General features: G+C 39.9%; 3 protein-coding genes across 4 annotated transcripts in view; 1 reads left to right on the forward strand and 2 right to left on the reverse strand.

The window, feature by feature from the left end:
• plk2b (polo-like kinase 2b (Drosophila)) lies at positions 1 to 5,893 on the reverse strand. The gene is made up of 14 exons (XM_059336492.1): positions 5,668 to 5,893; positions 5,477 to 5,584; positions 5,249 to 5,365; positions 4,811 to 4,940; positions 4,418 to 4,601; positions 4,037 to 4,235; positions 3,762 to 3,909; positions 3,448 to 3,542; positions 3,023 to 3,155; positions 2,739 to 2,819; positions 1,972 to 2,131; positions 1,474 to 1,603; positions 1,224 to 1,334; positions 1 to 1,069 (listed from the first exon to the last, which is right to left on the reverse strand). The coding sequence occupies exons 1-14, from the start codon at positions 5,851 to 5,853 to the stop codon at positions 878 to 880; spliced, it is 1,974 nt and encodes a 657-aa protein (XP_059192475.1). The 5' UTR covers positions 5,854 to 5,893; the 3' UTR covers positions 1 to 877.
• Positions 4,698 to 23,150, forward strand: part of rab3c (RAB3C, member RAS oncogene family) — a 24,473-nt gene continuing 6,020 nt past the window's right edge. Inside the window, exons 1-3 of one of the 2 annotated variants that reach the window (XM_059336494.1) lie at positions 4,698 to 4,712; positions 14,589 to 14,813; positions 19,350 to 19,468. In XM_059336494.1, coding sequence (XP_059192477.1) covers positions 14,589 to 14,813; positions 19,350 to 19,468 — 344 coding nt within the window. In that variant the 5' untranslated portion in view covers positions 4,698 to 4,712. Of the gene's footprint in view, positions 4,713 to 13,409; positions 13,549 to 14,588; positions 14,814 to 19,349; positions 19,469 to 23,150 lie in introns of those variants that run through there. The other variant, XM_059336493.1, reaches the window with a different exon arrangement.
• Positions 6,555 to 23,150, reverse strand: part of si:dkey-190g11.3 (uncharacterized protein LOC567059 homolog) — an 18,489-nt gene continuing 1,893 nt past the window's right edge. The window contains exons 2-7 of the mRNA XM_059336496.1: positions 22,390 to 22,432; positions 10,461 to 10,634; positions 8,766 to 8,870; positions 8,463 to 8,603; positions 8,334 to 8,384; positions 6,555 to 8,203 (exon numbers count right to left, since the gene is read on the reverse strand). Of these exons, the coding sequence (XP_059192479.1) occupies positions 8,018 to 8,203; positions 8,334 to 8,384; positions 8,463 to 8,603; positions 8,766 to 8,870; positions 10,461 to 10,628 (651 nt within the window). The 5' untranslated portion in view covers positions 10,629 to 10,634; positions 22,390 to 22,432 and the 3' untranslated portion in view covers positions 6,555 to 8,017. The remainder of the gene's footprint in view (positions 8,204 to 8,333; positions 8,385 to 8,462; positions 8,604 to 8,765; positions 8,871 to 10,460; positions 10,635 to 22,389; positions 22,433 to 23,150) is intronic.

The raw sequence follows: 23,150 nt of genomic DNA on the forward strand, positions 1-23,150 counted from the left end.
TAGAAAAGGCTCTTTATTATTAAATAAATAAATACTGCACTTTTTCTACACAATAAGTTATTTAGGACATTTTCTACCATGGTGATAATGGCTCTTGAGGGATCCTTAAAGGACACCTGGTACTTTTTTCCCCTTTCTTTAAAAATGTAATTCTCTCCCTCTCTCCTCCTCCCTCACATTAACCCTCTGGTTTCCAGCTCAATGTGCTGAGTCCATACATCATGAAAGAGGACAAATCACAGTTTTGAAAGTTAGTGTGATGTTACATTCCTCCCACTCACACACACACTCACTCACACATATAAAGAGCCAAACTCTGTAGCATCCACACACATTAGCAAATTATTTGTCTGCATTGCAGAGTTGGCTGTGACATACACTGTACATAATTTACAATATTTTACAGTATAGCCCTGGTTACATTCAGAGCATCAGTTTATGGACTCTACAAAACAGCATCAACCGTACTGTACACATTTAAGCTGGTGCCAGCCCAGCGTTCATCTTTACTTTCAAAACATCCCTCTTTTCCCCCCAAACATCTTGGGTTCACATTCGTACCAACATCCTTACTCCAACATGCTCCGTCTTTTCCATCTTCCAACAATCAACATACAAATGAGCCCTTTTCCATCCACTGCCATTGTGCTACATTTAATTTCCCCCATCCACAGAGTCTGTCCTTGTTTTTTCACCTACACCTCTGCTGAGTCACGAAGGTGCAACAGCGAGGAATGTTAATTAACTTCTCACAGGTCCATCCTCAAACTCGTCCTTCCCACACAGATTCTTTCCGAATCCTGGTTCATATGCAGCACTGCAGTAGCACGATGCGTAGATTTGTGTCGGTGTAACGCCATCCAAAATCATTGTGGGTTTAGCTGCATCTCTGCAGAAGCATGTTGAGAGAGTACACCATGCGCTCGCGCAGGTCGGTGGGACACCCAGACGTCAGCAGGGAGCTGAGTTTAAAGGTTTTGGAGACGCGGTCCTCATTGATGTATGTCAGCATGTACTCATCTCTCTGGCAACACAGGATGATCTTGGTGTGGTCGTGGTAAAAGTTGATCTTTGGAGATAAAACAAAGTGCATTTATTAGTTTATTCTCTACGAATCATGGGCAAATCCCATTCAGGCTATCTTTTTCATTTTCCTATGCTGTTCTGTGCTCCTCTGAGCATGCCCAGCAATGGCGGTGTCTTGTGATGGTGTGTGTGTTTACCTGGAAAGTTCCATCGTTAAAGAGCATCATGAGGGCGCGGTCGGACTTGAGCCACTGCAGCAGGTACAGTCTGGGCATGTGTGCATCTGTCATACTACCCAGGTCCCCGCCCTGAGAAAGCAAAAGAGCAACACAGAAGGATTAGACAGGTTGCAACCTGAAAAATACCATTTCTAATGCTTCAGGGGATGGGAAGACAAAAGACAGAGATTACAGAAAGGGGAGTGGGGGAATAGAGAGATTTACTTACATCCATGAGGTTCTCCTCCATGTAGTGGGAGAAGTACTTGAGTATAGTCACTTGGCCCACAAAGTGTTCAGGGACCTCACAAGTGGGGAAGATAGAGCGCTGGCCCAACTCTGCATAGTAATGGATGGTCCTGAAGAGAAAGAGAAAAGCAGATAAACACAGTTAACACTCAGATAAACACTACATACATTGATCAAACATGAATGGATTTGTTTGATATTTAAAATCTGCTGGTATTCTTGACTTGAATTTTTTTTTCTTTTGTTGAAATGAAGCCTGAAGGTTTATATGATTTTCTCACGTTAGGACAAAGAAAAGATAATTTACTTAATTTCCTCAAACACGTCAGGCCATCCCTTTAATTATGTCAAACCACTAACAGGTTCTTTAGAGCTCTATGTACTACTGCATGTTTAAACAAGACCTATCTATTGATGTAGTGACGAATAACTGTCAAACTGAAGGTGGAGTATTGTGAAAGGATTGAACGGTGCATACTTTCTATCTGGCAAGAGGCTCATGTGAGTGCCGTTGTTGAAGAGAACTCCCACGGTGTGATCAGACAATTGGTAGCCAAAGCCGTACTTGTTGGAGTAGTCCACCCATTTAGTCACCCATTGAAGACTGCAGCTATTTGAGCCTTGAGGAACGTCGTCGGCTGCAGGGTGCGAACACACAGGAAGAGGAGGATTAGAATACATTTACGAGGACAATTAATAAATAACTGACAAAATAAACTGTATAACTTCAAACAATTATTGACTTTGTTAAAAGTAGGTCAGGGCGAATAATCAAATTTTCTTTGTAATTATGATTTTGACTTCCATTATAAAGACAAGATAAGCAAACTGAAAATGATTCTGCCACATTCAGTTTTAATATATGTTTAGGAGTTTTTAGTAGGTTGTTGCAGTGCATTATAAGATATTTTATCTTATACATTTATTTTGGTCTTATGTATGCATTTGTTTTTTAAACAATGGATTTAATATTGTTTTTTCTGGTGAATTATTATCAGTTCAAGAAGTTTTCATTAAAAAGTTAATTAAATGTTTCTTCATTAAAAATTAATGAGTAATCTTAAGTCATCATGATCTCAATATTAGACCAAAATAAACAGAATGATGATTTTTTTTCTTCTCAAATGTCCTCCAGGTTCACTGTTCTGACATTTCAAGGTCAAATACAGATAATGAGCTTTAGTTGTATAACAAAACCTTTTAGTGTGGAATAATGTGATCAATAACCACATGAATAGGTCTCACCTTTAGGCATATTCTCCAGGCATCCCCTCAACACACTTGCAACAGTCTCAGCCACGCTTCCTGTCGTGCTGTCTTCCAGGCCTTCAGAAACAACAACAACAACAACAACAGGGGTCATGTCGGTGCAGTGCAAGAAAGTATTTGCACTCTAGCTGTTGCATTAAATCTCTCTTTAATCCATTTTACTTAATCAGTTTTCTAGTGTGTAATATACAGTTATATAACAACTGTTTCTGTCAGTCTGTGATCACAGGGCTGTGTGTAATAACGGGTGGTGAACTCACATTCGCTGCTGCTGCTGCAGCTCCCAAGACTCCCCCTGACGATCAGACGGATGGTATCTCGAGCCGTCGGGGACTGACTCTCCGTTGCCGGGCCAACGGGGCTCTCTGCAGATGGCGGAAGTAGACTTCCATTCTGAAGGTGAGAATGAGTGACGACAGGGGTGAGAATATGCAACTCTTCCTACTATGACTAAGCAGTCACCCACAGATGCAAAGTGGTTGGCTTAAAAGGTTGAAAATAAGTGGTTTTCAGTTGCTTTGAAACTGGGCTTGTTATAAAGTGCGGCACCAGAGTGACTCATTGGATTCTCCTCAACATGATATCTCAAATCTGCCCGTTTATTAAATGGCTGTGTGAATTATGTGCCTGCAACACCACCTACACTCTAAATTTCCTGTTTTGTGCTGAATGAATGACTGCTTACCTCTGAAATCTTTTTGCTCTGTTGCTGGCTGATGACCGTTCTCTCCAGGTCATGCTGCAGTTTGTAGATCTCCTCTTCCTCTTTGGTTAATTTATCTATCAAAGGCAATGACAGCAAACAAAATATTAGAGCATGACCTTACGTAGACTGGCATCAGAGCAGTGAGTGATAAAGTGCTTGTAATCATCTTATAAACTCGATTTTAGACGTCTCCTGTAGCAACCACAATTTTACAAAGTGAAAGATAACTGGCTGTTGTGACAAGTGGCGTTTGAAGAGGTACATGAGTGCTCTGTGGTTGATGTAATACTCACTCAGAGTCTCATAGTATTTGACCTTGTCTCTCTTCCCACCAAAGAGCGCAGCGGCAGCTTTCTTGAAGAAGCTCTTGGCTGGACTGGAGACGTGGAAATCTGGTGCTGAATGGCAACAGCTCGCCGGCAGACGCTCTGGACTGAAGCCCTGTAGAGAACCAAAGTGGGTCAGTGTGCGGCTGGTGGGAAGGGGGTCTGTGTTCCACTCCTACAGAGTGACATTTAGTGAGAACACACGGTGCAGACAGACAGGGAGGCGAAAATTGGTGTCTAACCTGTGTGAAGAAATCATGCCTCAGAATGAGGTCCAGGTTGGGTCGGTCCTCTGGGATCTTGGCTAGCAGGCTGATGATGAGCTGCTTAGCCTGTGCCGACAGGGAGGATGGCAGCGAATAACGTGCCTCTCTAATACACCTGTATGTCTCCTTCAGGTTGGTGGTTTCGAATGGTGGCCTGCCCAACAGCATGGTGTACCTGGAGCGGGATGGAGTGCAAAAGTGAGCACAAAACTGAAAGACCAAACAGGTATGCACAAGTCCATGAAATCTGATGCAATTGTGAATTTTTAATCTGATTATCTGTTATGAGGCTCTTATTTAATAATAATTTCTACCATTACATAACCTTTAAGTTGCCTAAACACTTTGCCTACTCACATTACACAGCCAAGGGCCCAGATGTCTGATTCACAGCCGTGGCCCTGCTTGTTGAGCACCTCAGGGGACAGGTAGTTGGGAGTTCCACAGATCGTCTTCCTCCTGTTTCCTGCCGGCTCCAACTTGGCAGCCAGACCAAAGTCCCCGACCTTCAGCTCCATCGACTCACTCACAAAGAAGTTACCTGTAGGGAAGAAAGGGATTGAGATGATGAGCACTTGATATTCAACCCAGGATCAAAGGCTAAATATACTACACAGATCTTCTGATGAACTGATCACAGAAAGAGGAAAAAGTGGGTGAGAAAAAAAAAATCCTCTCTATACAGAATGCATTGTTACAATTCTGCACAAAGTGTCTCAGCAGAGTCTCTGGTGCATAAAGATTCCTTACCAAGTTTCAGGTCTCTGTGAAGGATATCCTGTTCATGCAGGTACTTGAGTCCAGATACAATCTGTCTTAAATAATAACGGACTTCTGGCTCTGTAAGCACTTTTCGAGCCTTCAGGATGTGGGCTAGCGACTGCAAAAAGATAAAACATAGCAAAGGGGTTGATTATAGAGCGGTTTCCTGAAGTTACATTTTTCTTCATATACACATTTTACTCCAAAGACACAAAGTGATTTTATTTAATGTCATAAAACTAGTTCTATAGATCTGCTGCATCATACAATAGTTAAAACATTAGCTGTCTTTTATAGTAGGAGCACATTGAGTGCTGCCTCGTTGACTTTAGGTGCAATGCAGGTGTAATCCAAATTTGAAACACAGCAGTGGCCGGAACAAAGTACAGTAGTTTAAGACTTTAGTGTGGGACAAATAGCACTTACTTTTCTACTGCAGTATTCCAACAGGATATAGATGTTTTCCTTATCCTCAAAATGGTGATAAAAGTGCACAATATGTTTATGGTGCAGTACTCGGTGCAGCTCAATTTCTCTGTCAATCTAGCAGGGGGAAAAGACAAAAGGGTCACGATTGAAACAATAGGCAGTTTTGTTACATTTGCTGTCCAGACGCACCAGTGCGCACAGGCATCAGAGCCGCGCAAAGCTTACCTTCTCTCGTTGGTGAGGTTTGGAGACGCGTGCATGCGGGATGATTTTGGCTGCATAAACTTTGCTGGTAGAGAGGTCGGTCATCTCGTAGCATTTAGCAAACCCTCCCTGGAAAAAGGAAAAATACTGTTAACATGCTGCGTCTTCACGTTACGTGGTAAATCCAAGAAAAAGTCGGCTAAAGATTCTACCTTGCCCAAAACTTTCCCACGGCAGTAGCACTTCCCCGTGACGGGGTCAGTGATTATCCGGGCCATCTCCGAGGGCGCACTGCGCTCATCCACTCTCTTTCGCCGAGGTTCGCTCGACCTCTGCGTCGACTCACACATGCTGCTGCTGTTAGTCTGTTGGGGCGTGATATTTCTCTGTACTTCCATCAGAGGTGCTTTATCGTCCCGCACTCAGAATGCAGCCTGGAGAGTCCGTCTCCGAGGCTTTATACCCTGGCACCCTCCCCACCCCACTGTCTGCCGCCCTCTCTCTGACGTCACGGTGTGAAATGAGAGCATGAGGTCTGCCTCATATCGATTCCCTTGCATGTACATTGGTGTTGATGATGGCACGGACATGAAACCAAAGGGGATCCTGTTATTTAATAATTATTTTTTAGTTTTTTTTTAATGTCATTATTAACCTTATTATCAACTGCCATTCACAACAATAATACAAACCAACGTATTCTGTAGTTTATCTATGTTGTTAATGGAAGCTGGGTAGATGAATGGACCTTAAACATTTTGGTGCAACATATAATTAAAGTGGTTGGACGTCTGAGGTATTTGGTCGATAAAATATCCACTATGCAGAGGATAAACACTATCTGTATTCTATTCAGGCTCACCTCATCCTGTCTTCTTGCACCAAACTCAGTTTGGAGCTCTAGCACCCTCAGGTGGACATTTTATAGGTGGATACTTTTTAAAGTATACCGAACAGAAACCCGTTCCACCTTTGAAACCATGCTTATTAACGACTAATTGTATATATATATGTAAGACTTAATTAGTCATGGGCAGATTATGGAACAAAGGGCCCCTGGGCACGGATATGCAAAAGCCCCCGCCCCCCCATCGCTCCTACATAGAAACAAGACACACAGACCTTATAGTTGTTTAGCCCATTTTATGTGGATTGTTATTTTTGCCCCTTGTAATAATGTTGTGTCTCTTAGTCATAGTCATTGTGAGTCTTTTTGCACTGTTTTGTATCTCTTTGTAGCACCTTCAGTCTCTTTTTACTCATATTATGTTTCTCTGTGGTCACTTTGAGTCTCTTTCTGGTTGGTGTATTTCAGTGACATTTTGTAGGTGAAAGCTATGGAGGGCCCTGACACTTTGGGCCTGTGTCTGTGCCCAGTAGATCCGTGCAGTAATCCATCCATGTGTTTAGAGGAGTCTCAGCGGTAATATGAGTGAAAAGGTTGTAGAGGTGGCAATGCATTGGAAGTTTTGTGTTCTAGTGTATTTCAATGACCTCTGAACTGTTAAAAAATAATAATAATGTCTCAGTGTAGCACTGCGAGTGCTACACTGAGACAGTTTCAGTTATATGCAATACTGAGAGATTTCTCCATCAAAACTGCACAAATTTGTTATCTTAACAAAGATGTTGAGAAATCTTTACTCTGCATCTCTATTCAAATAAAATCACAGCCAGACATTTATGAGAACATGCTAAAAATGTTCAGGATGCTTATCTCTCTAAGTTATTAAAATTTTAATATGAATCAAAAACAAATCTTGTTTTTCATTTTCAAATGGCCTTGACTACAGCATATCAGATTGAAATCTCTTGTCTGACCACTTACAAGCAAGCAGAGGATGACACATGTATTCATGGTTCTCAGACTGAGGAGTCTATTTCTCTACCCGGTTACATATTCCATATGACCGAGAAGCATCAGGTGAAACAGGCCATTATTCTCGACTGCCCACAACATAAAAATATCTTTGTGTCTAGCCGGATTGTCTAGGAGACGAGGAATGCATCTCAGAATAGCCTTGAGCTGTTTTCCTTGAAGAACAACTAAACAAACAAATAATTCTATCTATAACCTCCAATAACCAATGTAGGACAACACTACTGAATAACATACAAATACATTGACCTCACTCCAAGCATGCTTTGGTTGATTAATGTTGATGTGGAAGTAAAATGAGTAGCTCTTAGAAAAAGATCTGCAGCTGTATTCTGGATAATTTTGTTAGATTGCCAGCAGGATGGCAAAGACTCAGTTTGTTCTGGCTTTGCTCTTGAACAACTACTGCAGGGGATCAGTGATGTTAAAATCATCCTGACATCTTGCTTAGTCAGAGTCCCTCTCATCCTTGCAATGTTTAAAGACATCTTTCCAAAGGATCATTTGTGATCGTTGCTCAGCAGTTCCTTTGCTCAAATTATTTATGATTATCTGATAATAATGTGTTTTCTCATCTCTATTTTTATGTTAATTTGTGGTCTAAGAAACAGAAGGGGGAAAAAATGCCTCAGTGCAGTTGAGAGTGACAAGTGAAAGAAAAAAAATAACCCTGAGACAGTGGCTTACACCAATGTTTTTGGCACATCTCTCATGAATGAGCGCACAGTGCTCATATTATAAGCAAAAGCCTGGTCAAGACCGGAGCCGACAGAGGATTGTTGTGGCCAGTTGGGGAAAGGAAAACGACAAGCAATGACATAAGCATCATCTGGAAGCTCTTTCAAAAGCTTCTCACCCAGGACCTCCATCTGTAAACCAGCCAGAGAAGGTTCAATTCGTTGCTCAGAAAACAAATGCTATGTATGCTATATGACCTATACAGTGTCAAAAGATCTGCAGGAAGGGAAATAAATCATATTTCATGGCTGGAAAACTCACCACTCCTGGAGCAAGGAATGCTGTCACATTGTTGTATGTAGATAAATCAGTCTATGACAGAAAAGAGACACAAAATATGATCGTATAACAATCATGTGTGAGGAAAGCAATTATTTTGTCAAGTCATACCTTCCAGAAGTCGTCTTTAACAAAGGTTGCATGGCCGGAGGGCACTCCCTTCCAGTGGGCCTTGCTCCTGGCATAGGCCACTAAAATAGAGTTAATCTCAAACCCTGTGCACTGGAAGCCAGCAGAAGAAGCCGCAAACACCTGGAAAATCAAATGTGATGGTGTAAAAATACAACTACAGCACAAGGATACAAAACACACTCGATTTACCAATCTACATGAAATAAAGTTTCAGAGTGAGATTTTCTCTCAGCTTTTGGCCACATGTGAATGTATTTTATTCAGAAACAATCACTCACTGACCAGTCTTCCATCTCCTGATCCCAGATCTGCTAAGCGACCCGTTCGTCCCTTGAGCAGATGCATAATGTTCAGTGTCTGACCTTTACTGGAGGGCAAATATGGCACCTGCACCACAGTACAAACATATATTGAGATATGACTTATATGACTACTTGATTCAAGTTGCAATACAAGTCTCTTTAAAACAATACTTCACCCTTAAAATGAATATTTTATATCTCTTATTATCAATACGTTTGTCATATCGCTCCCCAGTGAACAAGAAATGTGTAACCACTACTCTGAACATTGGCAAGGATCGACAGATACGATATGAGTTACAATCAATATATTGCAACTTTTTATTCTAATTTAATGGAATTAAATCAAGACTAAGAACACACACCACCATATGCATTAAAATCTGAAGAGTAGGATCTGCATTTATCACAGTCCCTGTAACATCAAACATCATAGCACTACTTTTTCCGCAATTTGTCTGCTAGTAGTTCCTGAGAATTGATACAACATCACAAAATGCTAAGTGTATCAATATTTTCTTACACTCCAAGTACATTGAAAGCTGTCTTACACAAGTGTGAGCTGGTTAATGTGAAAATATTTTAAATAGAATGATTTTAGCAAAAATACATGTTTGGAACTACGGAGCATACGCCTGGATAAATCTGACACTTTGACTGCACAAGTTGTGTGAGATTGATGTTTTGAAAGAGTTTTGCTTTTGTTAAAATGCAGCCGCCAAATACTTCAATTCCTCAAGAATGTACTACATTATTAGATTTCTTATTCGCAGTTGAGGCATGATGCAAGAACAAGAAAGTTTTTGTTGACAAGCTCAAGGTAACACGGACTGAGTCACTGATATAGGAATGGTCATTTTATGGATGCAGCATTCCTTTCATCTGTCTTTCACAGCCCCCCCACATATATATGCAACCTAAAATAAAACAACTTATTAAAATCTCAGTATAATAATCATGACACTACAGCAACATAAACTGCTCCCTCTATTTGAAAAGATATGCTTCATATTACATTTACTTCCGCTCATAAGTCAAGTCTTCTGAGTGCTGTGAACCTTGAGTCTGATCGCCCACTCACTTTTTAAGTGCAACACAATATCTGCTTGAATGACAAATTCTGCAGTCTCTAGCTGTGGTGAACTGGGTTTAATCTCTGATATTGTAAAAGTATATGTGAGATACAGTTGGCAGCAGAAACAAAGCATCATGTTGTTTATCATAAAAGGAAAACACATGTCAGAAATATATTAATCATAAGTGCAAAAGCAATTACATTTTAATAACTTTAGGTTGTTAGTATTAGCTTTAAAACAGCTTCTCTTTATGTGAAAATGTCAAAACAAATTTTGATCCTGATCATCATGTTTTCCTGTTCATCTTGTACCGACAGCGAAACAAAAATAGTACCTGATCTGATCCATTATGTTGCAGCAATGGACGAAAACCACTTCTGACTGATGTACTGTAGAAGACAGTGCAGCTCTCCATAAAACATACTGACAATTATGGACTTACCATTTTCTTCTTGCTAACATGGAGAAAAATGCTCCAAAATAAAGCAAATTATTGTTAGTGTGCAAGTCTTCACACAAACATGCAGCATCTGGTATTCGAGATGATGGGAAGAAGGCAAAGCAGGCAGCGAAAAACATAATGGGAACATTTTAAGCACCTTGAGGTTGCAGGGGACTTTGCGGAACCCAGGCACAGCAAACAGGCTCCACACTCCGTACAGGCCTGTGAGCAGAACACCTGTGCAGGCCGACACGACGGGATGGTGTCTGTTTGTAGAACAGCTCCTGCAATCGTCCTGCAGAATCACTTCAATGGAGTCCTCCATTGCAAACTATCATCAATGTGGTTAAAAAATACAGGAAATGAAGGGCAATTAATTAAGCTTATAAAAGGCTTTTTGTGAGGAAATATTTCTGAAGAGCTCTATATTATAATCTAGCCCGACCAAATATTGATTACTAAAGCTCCACAAAAGATGCATCCTAATTGATAATTGTGGTGTGCTTTTTGTTGGTATAAGGAATCAGTCGACCAGTCAGAGCCTAGCGGTGGGTGTTATTAGACTAGCCATCGACATTCATGAAAAATCACAAAAGTTGCATGATTGGTTTTCAGCAACAACTTACATACATTAAAACTCTTGAATCAACATTTGATCAATGACACAAATGTTAACTGCTCCAAGCAAACAGCACACATTCAAGATTTCCCCCACTAAAGAGACCCCCCCCCCACAGTGCTGAGTTAACATAACAAATTTTGTAATTTTACTTCTCCTAAACCTAAACCTAACCAAGTAGTTCTGTTGCCAAAACCTAAACAAACTACATTTCACAACAACTACCATGTGTTTAAAACTATAACTACTACTACTACCACCACTACGTTTAGGTATGAGAATGTGTTGATCTGCAGCTTCTGGTAGTAAGAGGAGACAACAACACCCTGACCGGATGTGATCGTATGAGGTGGACTTGCTGTAATAAAGAAACTGTTCCCAAATGAACCCAATCCTTTGGCATTTGTGTTCCTGCAGTTTTCTTGTTACTTATATTATATAGAAACTGACATTGACTAAAACCAGTTGATTGGCCAACCTCTAGAATGTTTCATTGATGGGTACAAAAGATAGAGTGTAATGTTTTTGGTCATTTTGGTGAAATATCTTTATTGGTGTCTGGTGTAAAAAAATATTCTGTAAAACACTTTTTCATCTAGATATCTCAAACTGTTGAATTTCATTTGGAAAGCTGTCAAGAATATAGTGCAAGGCTGCTCCATAGACTGTACAGATAAGGGTTGCTCAGGATAAAAATAACCAAACATTTTCCCTTTGTAAACAAATGCACCTCACTATAATATTAACAGGTCAGGAGGCTTCTAAAGCAACAGCTATTTGGATTTCGACCAATATTTCTTTGTCAATCATTACCACAGGGAATGACAAAAATATCACAGCATCTTGTCCGACAGCAGATGGTGCCACAGTGGCCTTTTCTCATGCAGAAACCTTCTAGAAAAGTTTTGTTTACCACTCTCAGCCCATGCTCTAAAACTGTCTGACAGCTTGTTTATTCGTTATTCTGTTATGTAAATGTTCTCGAAAAGAGGACCTCCACCACTAGATTATTATAAAACTGCTTCTGAAAGACGCAACACGCGCCTCTGAAGGAAATTATTTTGGACGAAAACGGAGCAAAAATATTCAAAAGTAAACGACCGAATGGATAATTGACCTACTTACGACCAAGATACACGCATGTAGCGTGCAGATTTGGCATATTCATGAAGCTCTAACACACAATACAAGCTAAACGTGTAGAGACAGAGACATGCTTGTGCAGCTTACCTGTCCCGCCCCCTCTGCTGCGCACCCAGATCCTCCACTCAAAGGGCAATCTTTGCACCACATCCCGCCCTATAACTTTATACACGCCCTATCAAATGTCTGCTCACTGGCAGATACAAGAACCCTGACAGCTAGAGACAGGATTTATTCAAGTTGTAGTCCTCGCTTATGTAATGTCTGTTATGTCTGTCTGTGGAGCTTCTTAGCGCACAGTGGACTATTATAAGCATGTCTGCTTCAGATGTGAGATGAGTAATAGGAGATGGTTAAGGTTAGTTATTAAAAGAATGCAGCTGCACACAGGAGAACCATAGCTGATATGAGCCCCTCACTTCCTGGTGATAATAAATCGCATTTGCACCTTTCAAATTAATTATGCAGGTGTTATAATAAGCCTAAAAGAGGGGGGCGATGTGATTACAATTGCAAAGATGCCCTTTTTTCTCCACTTCCGCCCTGGCCTCATCCTGCACTTGCTCCTATTGAAAAGGCCCACAATAATAATATTCATCAGCACTCAGGCCTCCTTTATTTGCTTAGTTCTCTGAAGCGGAGCTGGCTGCATGGGCGGGGGGACGGCAGCAAGACTGAGCGAGAGTGACGCAAAAGGAGAGGCCATTATATTTGCTTCCTGAAAAAAAATTGCACTGTCCAGCTGGGAGTTTATTATAGCTTCAGTAGAGGATTTATAAATAGAGACAAAATGGACTTGTATGGAAAGGTAAGATGCATGATTATCTATAATATATATATATATATATATATATATATATATATATATATATATATATATATATATATGGAGAGAGAGTGAGCATCATACGTTGAAACAAACCGATATTCAGATATAACTCAGATGCACTTAAGAGTATGAACGAAGGTTTGTATTGCAGTTTTATTTTAGTCTCTCTTGCACCGTGATGGGGAGCGTCTGTAGGCAATATATCAGGCTCATTAAAACGAACTACAAAGCTTTTTCCTCCTTTTCCATAGTAAATCACACAGCTGCTGACAGCTGTGCCGCGCTGCATGCTGAATAATGTAGTTTGATCTCTACTTTTGATCTCGTCATCAGTCTCTGCGCTCATACCCTGAAAAAACTACAACCCCCATCTTCTTGAACCTTTCCGTGACGCCAGAGAAACGCATGACACGCACTTTCCCTTCTGCTCGTGCTCGCCTCACGTGAGCCAGTCTCGTCAGCTCAGGGGCGCGTGCCACATCCTAAGCGGAGAGGACAGCTCCCAGGTGCTGAAATTGGTCGGCGCTCCAAAGAGAAAGACACACAGAGAGGGGGGAAGAAAAAATAATCACCGCCTGCATTAGACACTAATTCATACACCGTATTCTGCAAAAACAGGGACAGATACAGATAGAGCCGAGGCCTTCAAAACAGGTTTGTTCGTACAATGTCCTTAACGCGTTTCGGTACTTTAATGTATTAATAGTTATGTGGAAAAAATTAATTAATACATAAAATGACCTCCTGGACAAAATAGCTCGTCTAGCATTAGCTGGCATGCAGCTCCCAGCTCATCTACATCGTGTAATTTCATATCGGACCGTTGGTTTTATCGTGGTGTGTGTAAATACAAGCTTTGCACTGATATTTTTAAAAAGCGGTGTCCTTGCAAATACTGCCTCGGTGGTGTTTTTTTCATACACGGAAGCGAACAGAAACCCGGTGCAGGATGAACAGGATTGAGGTCCGGCATCTTTTTATAGCTGGATAGGCTACAAGGAGGCTGCCTATATTTGGTGTATAAGCGCAATGGCTTTGTCAAAACATTCACCTTGGAGCAAAGATGACTGTGCTCTTGACATCTTGCTCGTAGTAGGCTACTCTTGTCCTCTTAGGTCGCTGACGGCTGACAGCTTGCACGGAAATGCTCGTTAAGGTGAAAGATACATGCCTTTTATACAACAGCAGGCTATAGCAGTTTTAATATAGAAAGAGATGTAATGGCTGGTGAAATTTGTTTGCATCTATTAATAGTAACATTTTAACTGAGATGGAAAACTCTAGTTTGAAACGATTTGTTCAAGGATATAAGGATAGTATTAGAAGCCCCATCAGCTGATGCAGAACATCGGCTACTAGGTCTAATACAATATGGGTGTATTATTCTTATAATAATCCTTTAGTTTGATCAAATAATCATTTAAGCTTTAGAGAAGACAAAGTCAGCTTTTTAAAATCCTGGTTATCTAATACTCATCAATACAACAGCTTGCTGCGTTGGTCATGCTGGTTTGCCTGACACAGCCTTCTGTCACCTCTGATCTGTGGCCTGTACAGCAAGCTTGTACTGGATTATTGCAATATAATACAAATAATCAGTTTCTTATAAGCTGGGTTCACATCCTCTGTGTTCAACTCAAGGTGAAACTCTTAATGCATTCTTTTCAGTGCCTCTTTTGTTTGTTTTTCTGCAGATGGCTGCCACTCAGGATGTGAAAGGAAAGGGAGAGGGAGGGGACCAAAACTTTGATTACATGTTCAAGCTGCTGATCATTGGCAACAGCAGTGTGGGAAAAACGTCTTTCCTGTTCCGCTACGCCGATGACGCCTTCACTTCGGCCTTCGTCAGCACAGTGGGCATCGACTTCAAAGTAAAGACTGTGTACAAGAATGACAAGAGGATCAAACTGCAGATCTGGGTATGAAATATTAACATCAAAGCATTAAACATTTAGAAGTGAGCAGCAAAATGTTTGATTCCTGCTTAAAGCAGATGATAAAAGTGGTATATATCTGTCAAAGACATGTTATTTTTGCTTATTCTGCACAAGAGGATAACTTACTTATTTTCTGTTAGCTCTTGAAGAACCTGCTTTTTCCATATAAAACCTTCTATTTAGAAGCTAAACTCTATATAGGTTTTTAATATGATTTAATAATCTAATCTATGAAAGAAAGAAAACACATTTCTAGACCACAAAGCAGCAAAGTACGAGGCATAATACATACAGCAATCATGTCACAGTTTCTTCTGTCATGCCAACCATGCACAAATGTCCATTTAATTCAGGTAAATTGGGAAAATTTGCATGCTGAAACATAGTTAATGCATGGAAGAAACCTGTTTCATGTTGTCTTCCAAGGTCTCCTGGAGGACTTCCTAAGCTCTAAGGGGGCAGGGGCTCATCAGAAACGCCCAGCCCCCACATTTTCTCCGTCTTTGTGTTCTGAGTGACTCCTGTCTGTAAAAGGCTGTCAATCTTTACCCAGAGCCCACTTTCTCCTGACCCCTGCCCATATCTTTCTCTGTAGATCAATATGTTTAAAGGCCTGTGACAGATTGCAACATGATGGCTTTTTGCCATACAAAAAAGTCTTGCATATATAGGATCAGCTATGCATTAATTCAATTTTAGTAAGGGTTTTTTGTCTCTTAGGAAAGATCATGCTTGCTTGGTATGCTTGGACACACGCCTCTTTTCATCTCTTATTGTTTGCATTATGTTATATATACTACAGTCAAAGAATAAAATGTATATGTCAGGCTAAGCCTGTTTCACCATTTCAGCTTTCTATGTACATATATAGGTATATAAACCATTAAAGGACTCTAATGTAACCACATTAAATATTTTAAAAGATTAATTTACATAAAAAGGACATTTCATTCATAAAGTGACATTTTTCACCATGTTAAAAGATTGTTATATTACAGCAGCACATTGTCAAGGTATTGCACAGGAAAAGTGAAGAAAAAAAACATACTAAATATCAGCACTAGGGAAAAGAAATACACTCATTAAATAAAATAGATTAAAATAGCTCAGTATTGATCAATGTAGAATATGAGATAAAACCTGAAACCTGAACCTTTATATTCAATATAACAAACAACACACATATAGGATGTCTATATAATGCACAATATATATTATACACTATAATACACAATAAATATGACTACTACTACAACTAAACAACAACAAAAAAGACTTTTTATAATTCCAGTGTTTCAATTTCAGCGTCTCAATTCACAACAAATATATATATTTTTTTTATCTGTTAGTCTCCATAAAAACATGTGGCACATCAGGGGTGTGCCGAATTAATTGAAAGAAGCTTCAGGAGAGGCTATATTATGGTTCCCTTGGTTTAACACTCCATGATGTAAGTATGGAGACAGATGGAAGTCTCAACATTACTGACAGGAGACTAGTAAGTGTTAGTTTGGCACACAGCGGGGAGGAACACAGAAACAACACCTTCCTCAGAATGTGTGGGAAACTGAAGAATGTCTGAGGCTGTTTAATTAGGAGTTCATCTGAGCTGTTGAAGCAGATTGTCTTGTAATACCTCCGAGATAGTGAGGGGATAGATATGTAAGAGTTCCTCTTCTTCTCACTTCTTTTTTAAATTTCCTTTTGTGTGTTTCACCAAATGGCAAATTTGCTTCAGAGGTTTTGCTCTCTCATGTCAAAACAGTTGTCTTTTGCAGCAACTAGCCACCCCCAGACGTTTGCCATTTGCTAATCACATAAAGAGACAAAGAAAAAGCGCTCCGGCAGGATGTGAAAACTAGATCTGAACAGTCAAAATGACTGCCTAATCGGAGTAATGTGTTTTCATCCTTAGCAAAGACAAGCATATTCGGAGATTGCCTTTGTATCCAATTAATTGGCCTGTCTTTTTTAATTGGGCTCAAAAAGAGCTGAGACTTACAGCAACTGGCCATTTAAGGTGATGGCTATTGGCTCATGTCATTGTGGTAGTCGCACCATTAATCTGATGGAGATAAAAGAGTCAGAATGCATCATAGAGTTGTCCCTATCGTCGTATTAAATGAAGTACATCGCAGAGTGTTGCCAAGATGAACCCTCGTGAAAAACTAAAACTCACTTTACTCAATGAAGAAGAGTTCAGGTGCATGTCAGCCCCCGTTCACTACCTCTCCACTTGAAGCAGTCAGCTTCTTGGATTGATTTCTGGTGAGCTGCAGACTACAAGCTTTTCAAGGCGCTCCAATTCATGGGACTCAGCATTTTTTTCCCCCTTTCCTGCTCTGTCTTTTTAACTGAGAACAAGCGAGCCGGCTGTCTAAAATAGCCTGGAAATGCAAAGGTCATTGTCGAGCACATGGAAAGGAATCAATAGGCTACTGAAATGTCCAAGCCTCAGAATTCAGACAAGAAAAAAGACTGCATTTAACCTCAACAACATTCAGATGACTTATACATACTGTATCATGACTTGGTACATCTACAGTAACAGGAAAAAATCAATAAAACATATTCTTCGTTCTTTTATGCTGTTCAGAGCGTCACTCCACTAACGATGCTATTTATACAACACACTCTAGCTGCTGACATTATAAATGCACACATTCACATGCATCTTTGGTGTTATTGTAAACCGACAAAAGGTCCTAGCTGTGGCGTGTGTGGACGCTCTGCAGGCTGTGAGCTCTGTCTGTGTAGTGAAGGTCAGAGCTGTCCTCTGGCTATAACAGGCACACTGTTGCAGCCATGTGCAGACTGACAGAAAGCAAAACCACTGTGGCAAATACAATCCACTGCTGCCTGTCGAGCTTCTGTTTAACAAGAGCCAAGTGGAGCAGCCAGAAGTGCTCCATCATGACTCATAGAAGCCTGCAAACACATTTGTTGTGGGTGGAACAACACCGCAGTAAACATACAGTATAAACAGGAGGGACATCGCCGCGATTTATTATTATATAACGTACCGTAACACAACAAATCTCTTCATCTTGGAACAAACAACAAAACTCCTGAGTTCACGTTTCTCTTTTTTTTTCCTCACTCACTACAGAAGAGCTTCATCTGTCTGCATCAGGAGCCATTAGCATTTTCATTGACATCTCGTAGCAAAGGCTGCAGTGGGTGCTTGTTTCCAGGGTAATCTGTGTACAATGTACTACTCCTCGAATGCTGTGTAATCACTTGCTTGCCTTGCCTTTGAGCAATTTGTTCAGCCTTATCATGAACAGCAAGCAGTTTCCCAATGTTGAAATCATTTCATCTCTATTTTTAGCCACTTTTTCTATTAAATGCATGCCATGAGCTGAGCTCTGAATACTGCACCACAGTGTTTAACACAGCTGAGCGATTATTTTATCGGGGAGAGAAAAGAATCAATCACATCAGCCAAAACTGAATCACTGTTTTTGGCATCTTATCAATGCAAAGCCAGTGAGGCAGTTAGCATAATGATTATTTCCACATCGCGAACACAACAAATGTAGCCATAAGTGATGTAGATGTAAAAATGCAATTGCTAGATTGTGCTCAGATATGAACTGAAGAATATCATAGTCATGGATGAATTACTGAATGGGTCTGCTGGACACAGGCCTACAAGATGTCACCTAAAGAGGCATGTACCAACCAGGAAGAGACTCACACAGAATGACCACAAAGAAACATAAAATGACTACAAAGAGGCCAAACAGGGGCCACTACAAAAAGATGCAAAACAGCTGCAAAGAGACTCAAAGAGGCCACAAAGAGATGCATAATGACTATAAAAAGAGGAGAAAACAACAACAAATATATCCATACTTACTTCAAAGAAACAGAAAACATACAAAAAGACCAACAGAAAAGAAAGAAAAGTGAAACAAAACTACCAGAAGACAACTACAAAGACATGCAAAACAGCTGCAAAAAGGCCACAAAGAGACTTACGATGGCTATAAAGAGGTTAAAACAACCACATATAGACAAAAAACTACCACAAAGACAGAAAAGAACTACAAAGAGATACAAAACAGCTGCAAAGAGACTCAAAGAGGTCACAAAGAAACTCACAATGACTATAAAAAAGGACAAAACAACCATATAGACCCATACTTACTTCAAAGAAAAGGAAACTGCAAAAATGCAGAAAATGACTACAATGAAACACATATTAACACAATCGAGACACAAAACCACAAAGAGATGTGTAAGGACTACAAAGAGATGCAAAACAACTACAAAAAGTGGTTAAACAGCTATTAAGTCTATGTCTTGCTCCTATGTATGAGAGCTGGTGGGGCCAATTATATCAAAATCCCCCCATGATCATAGTACGTATGAATAGCTGCAGATTAATAATGACTTCTCATTCGGACATGCATATATGTGCCGTGCAGGGTCATGTCAATGTTACTGAGCCTGACAGTGTAAATAACAGTCAGCTGGCTAACAGCAGTGCTAAATCATGTTGTCTGTGCGTAGGACACAGCAGGCCAGGAGCGCTACAGGACCATCACCACTGCCTACTACCGCGGGGCCATGGGCTTCATCCTAATGTACGACATCACCAACGAGGAGTCCTTCGGCGCTGTGCAGGACTGGTGAGTTGGCTTTTTGGAGTCAGCGTTGGTCTGTTTTTGATGTTATCTCATTTATTTCTGTGGGTTATATTGTATTGTTATGAGAATCAGATCAACACAGCAAAAGGGCTTCCTGTTTGTTGCTGTCAGGGCTGCAGGATTTGCAAGCAGGATTTGGTCTGGGGGCCGTCCTCATTATAAAATGTTGCAATTTCATATGGCACTGAAACAGCTTGTGTATTATAATCAAAAGACTAAGCGGCCAGTGTACAAATAAACATGTGGACTACAGCGTGGCCCACTATCAACTAGTTTAGAAAACTATTGGCTGAGTAGTTTGGTCTTATTTTGATCAATTGCTTTTCTTTTTTACTTTGATTATTATTAAAGTATTAAAGGGACATTTCATATAAAAGGTTTAAAACTACATTTGGGCTATTTCTTATAAATATTATAATTTCTCACGTCTCAACCAGGAAATATAAGATAATTGTGAGAACTTGTCCCAGTTTATGTTGTGTTTTAACTTATCGTATCTAATACAATAGTAAATTACATACTTAGCCTACCTAAATGATGTATTTCAGCTACTGTTGTGCTAGCAGAAATAGCACAAACGTTGTTTTCAAATCAAACTTTTATTTTGTTATTGTCTTCTCTTTTGTTGTCCCGGAACAACTGCTTATATGATTTAATGGGTAGGGCTGGTTTGGTCGCTATGATGCAATTAGTTGATGTCCTGCACACTCAATACAGTACATGTTGCTTCCTTTTTTAGAAGACAAATCTGTAAACAGTTTACCATCTCCATCTCCTAACAGCTACAGCACATTTCTCTTGCAGTGATATTTGACAGTCTTCTCATATAGTCAACATGCGTGCATCTCTGTCAGGCTTGAGAGATCTCAGGGAAACTTGTCAAGGTCATGGCTCTCATTCACTCATGAGTCACACAAGTGTCTGAAAGAGCTGAAGAGCAGCTCTGAGCCAAGCCCAAATTTATGATGATGCATTCATGTCTGACACAAGACTTGGAAGGTGACGTTCAATTGGCTGCAGAAACCAGGTTTCTGGGTAAGGATTCTAGCTCCAGAAATAAGCACGTTCCCTTCAGCACAAATAGTACAGCACAACAGCAAGGCAGCTTTGGTGAAACACACAGACATTTCAGCACTGTCAATTACAGATAAATGTGCGTTTGATTTACATTTTGCTGATGTTTCTTCTTGCACCCTGACTCCCCACAGGTGCTGTGGTGAGAAACTGTCATTTTCCATTTTATTTACACCCTGCTGTCCTGCAGTTATCTCTCTCTGCCAGCCCAAAGAGATTATTGGAGCATAGAATGAGGTTGTTGTTTTTTTTGAGAGGAAATATTTCTAAATCATAGTAATATTCTCATGATGTTTCTGTTACAGCTGCAAGGAAATTATGATATGACTCACACAGATTTGATATAGATGGTGATATTTTTTGCAGTTGACACTTAACCTGTTTGCCACGTGGCTTGCATACATCGTAGGACTATGACGATCATAATTAAGGCCAGTGTCTACTTGGCTGTCATCACTTAGCTAGCAGCACTTGACAGCTGTCATGGTTAAAGCACCTGCATTTAAAATGTTAGCAAGTTAAAATCGTGTGTTTCCCTAGGGTGAATAAGGTAAAACAAGTTGATTTCTTACATCAAAACAATTCTTTCTTTGTGTTAAAGTTTTTCTTTAATTTTATGTTTAAATGTGCAAATTATGTATTGCATTATTAAGTATGTGCTACTTTGCGTAATTTCCCAGAATAGAAATAAGGATTAAGCCAGGTTAAGCATGTTCGGTCCATTATGTTGGCATATGACTTTTTAGGTTGTTTTGATATCTCTATGTATCATTTCATCATGATTTTAGGAATACAATGTTCTATAAATCAGGCTAAGAATAGCTTGGGATAAATAAAGTATATCTATCCATCTATCTATCTATCTATCTATCTATCTATCTATCTATCTATCTAAGAATGAAACAGGAACAAACCCCTGAACATTTTCAGAATATGAATGAAACTAGAAAGGTTATTAAATGATGTAAGTGCAACTGAAATGCAGATTTCAGTGTTTAAAGATATGTAAAGTAAAATTCCATTCATTTTGCCAGACACCACAGGGAATAGTGTAAAAATTGTAACTAATAGATATCACCATGACACTCCCCCAGGTTGATTATGTTCATTAAGACAGTTATTTGTTGTATTGCGAGTTTTCTAAAATTGTATGTTTAAATATGCAAATAGGGCATTGAAATATACAGATGCAAATAGACAAAGTGTTGTAAATAAACACCTAAATATGTATTTTAGGATGTATTCTTTCCACTAGCCTAAAAGAAGACATGATATGGAAGCAAACTAGGCCAAAAGCTTGGAAAATTGACCGGCGCATGAAAATAAAAACAATGTCATTGACATCATTAAAAACATGTTTAGAGGGACATACAGCTGCAATGCTGCACTGCTAATAGCATGCATTGTGTTATTAATGCTTCACATTATCCGCCTGATTAGTACTGAAATAGACTTCCAGTCATTATACACAATAAAACAAGGCTTTCTTGTTAAGAGGTCGCAGCCAGACACACCTATTATTCTTTTAAGGCCTGTCTGACAGTGATGGAGTACCGCAGTCTGAGCACTGTCTGTGATGGGTATCTTAATTAATGGAAGCAAGTGTGTCAGCGACGGCGACTATCCAGGAGAGTTACCTGTGAGTTTACGTACCAGACAGTGCACAAATCACTCAACAAGGGAAGAGGCTATTTTTTTTACCCTTCATATAACCAGAATTCTCCCCTTTTCTGCCTTTGCCAGAGGCTTTAACTCCACTTTCTCTTTCCCTTGTTCCTTCTGACAAGGTTGTAGAAAAAAAAGAGGTTGCCATGGTAACAGCTCCTTACCCGATGGTGGCTGACTTAAGCTTGTGACGTGCTCATTTCCTGCCTGTGACAGAGAGAAAACAGAGAAAATGTTGTAATGCTGACATCAAGTGTAGGACTTTAAAGAAATCAAGCACAGGAATTACGGTAAACTAAATACAATTTTTTTTTTTATCACAGCAACGGTCTAAAAACATTTTATTTTTCATTTTTCATTCGTCCTCTGCTCTCCAGTGGCAAAATTGTTTTTTGGAGCCTGCATATGTAGCCGTGTTAGACTTGATACAAACACATGTTTTTCTGTCAATGAACATTATCGGCATTTGGCTTCAGAATGACCCACATCTGAACCGCTATAACAAGTCAGAACTGGACAGAGGGAGAAGAGGAGGAGTGCCAACATCATGCTGCTCTCTTTCTGACTTGCTTTTTCTTCCTCTCTTTCTTACTGGCTCTTTCTCTACCGTTTTCAGCCTGTGGTGTGTTCGCTGCCCTACTTTTAGTCTGACTGCAACACCACAGAAGATATTTGTTCCCTAAATGCCTTCTCAAAATGTGTTTGGAGGTTAGAACAGCACAAGCACCTCAGATACAAGATACTCAGATACAAAGTACATTTCCTGTAAATGTTAAAACTGCCATTGTTATCACGCAGGAACATTTGACATGGCTCACAATGCAAATTATGTCATACTACAATTCATACATACAGTGTTTAGGGTACAGGGAATGCCTCGATTCATATATAATATCTAGTTGTTCGATCTGGGATGTAAATAATT

This window comes from Centropristis striata, chromosome 7 (assembly GCF_030273125.1).
Source record: "Centropristis striata isolate RG_2023a ecotype Rhode Island chromosome 7, C.striata_1.0, whole genome shotgun sequence".
Classification (NCBI taxonomy): Eukaryota; Metazoa; Chordata; class Actinopteri; order Perciformes; family Serranidae; genus Centropristis; species Centropristis striata.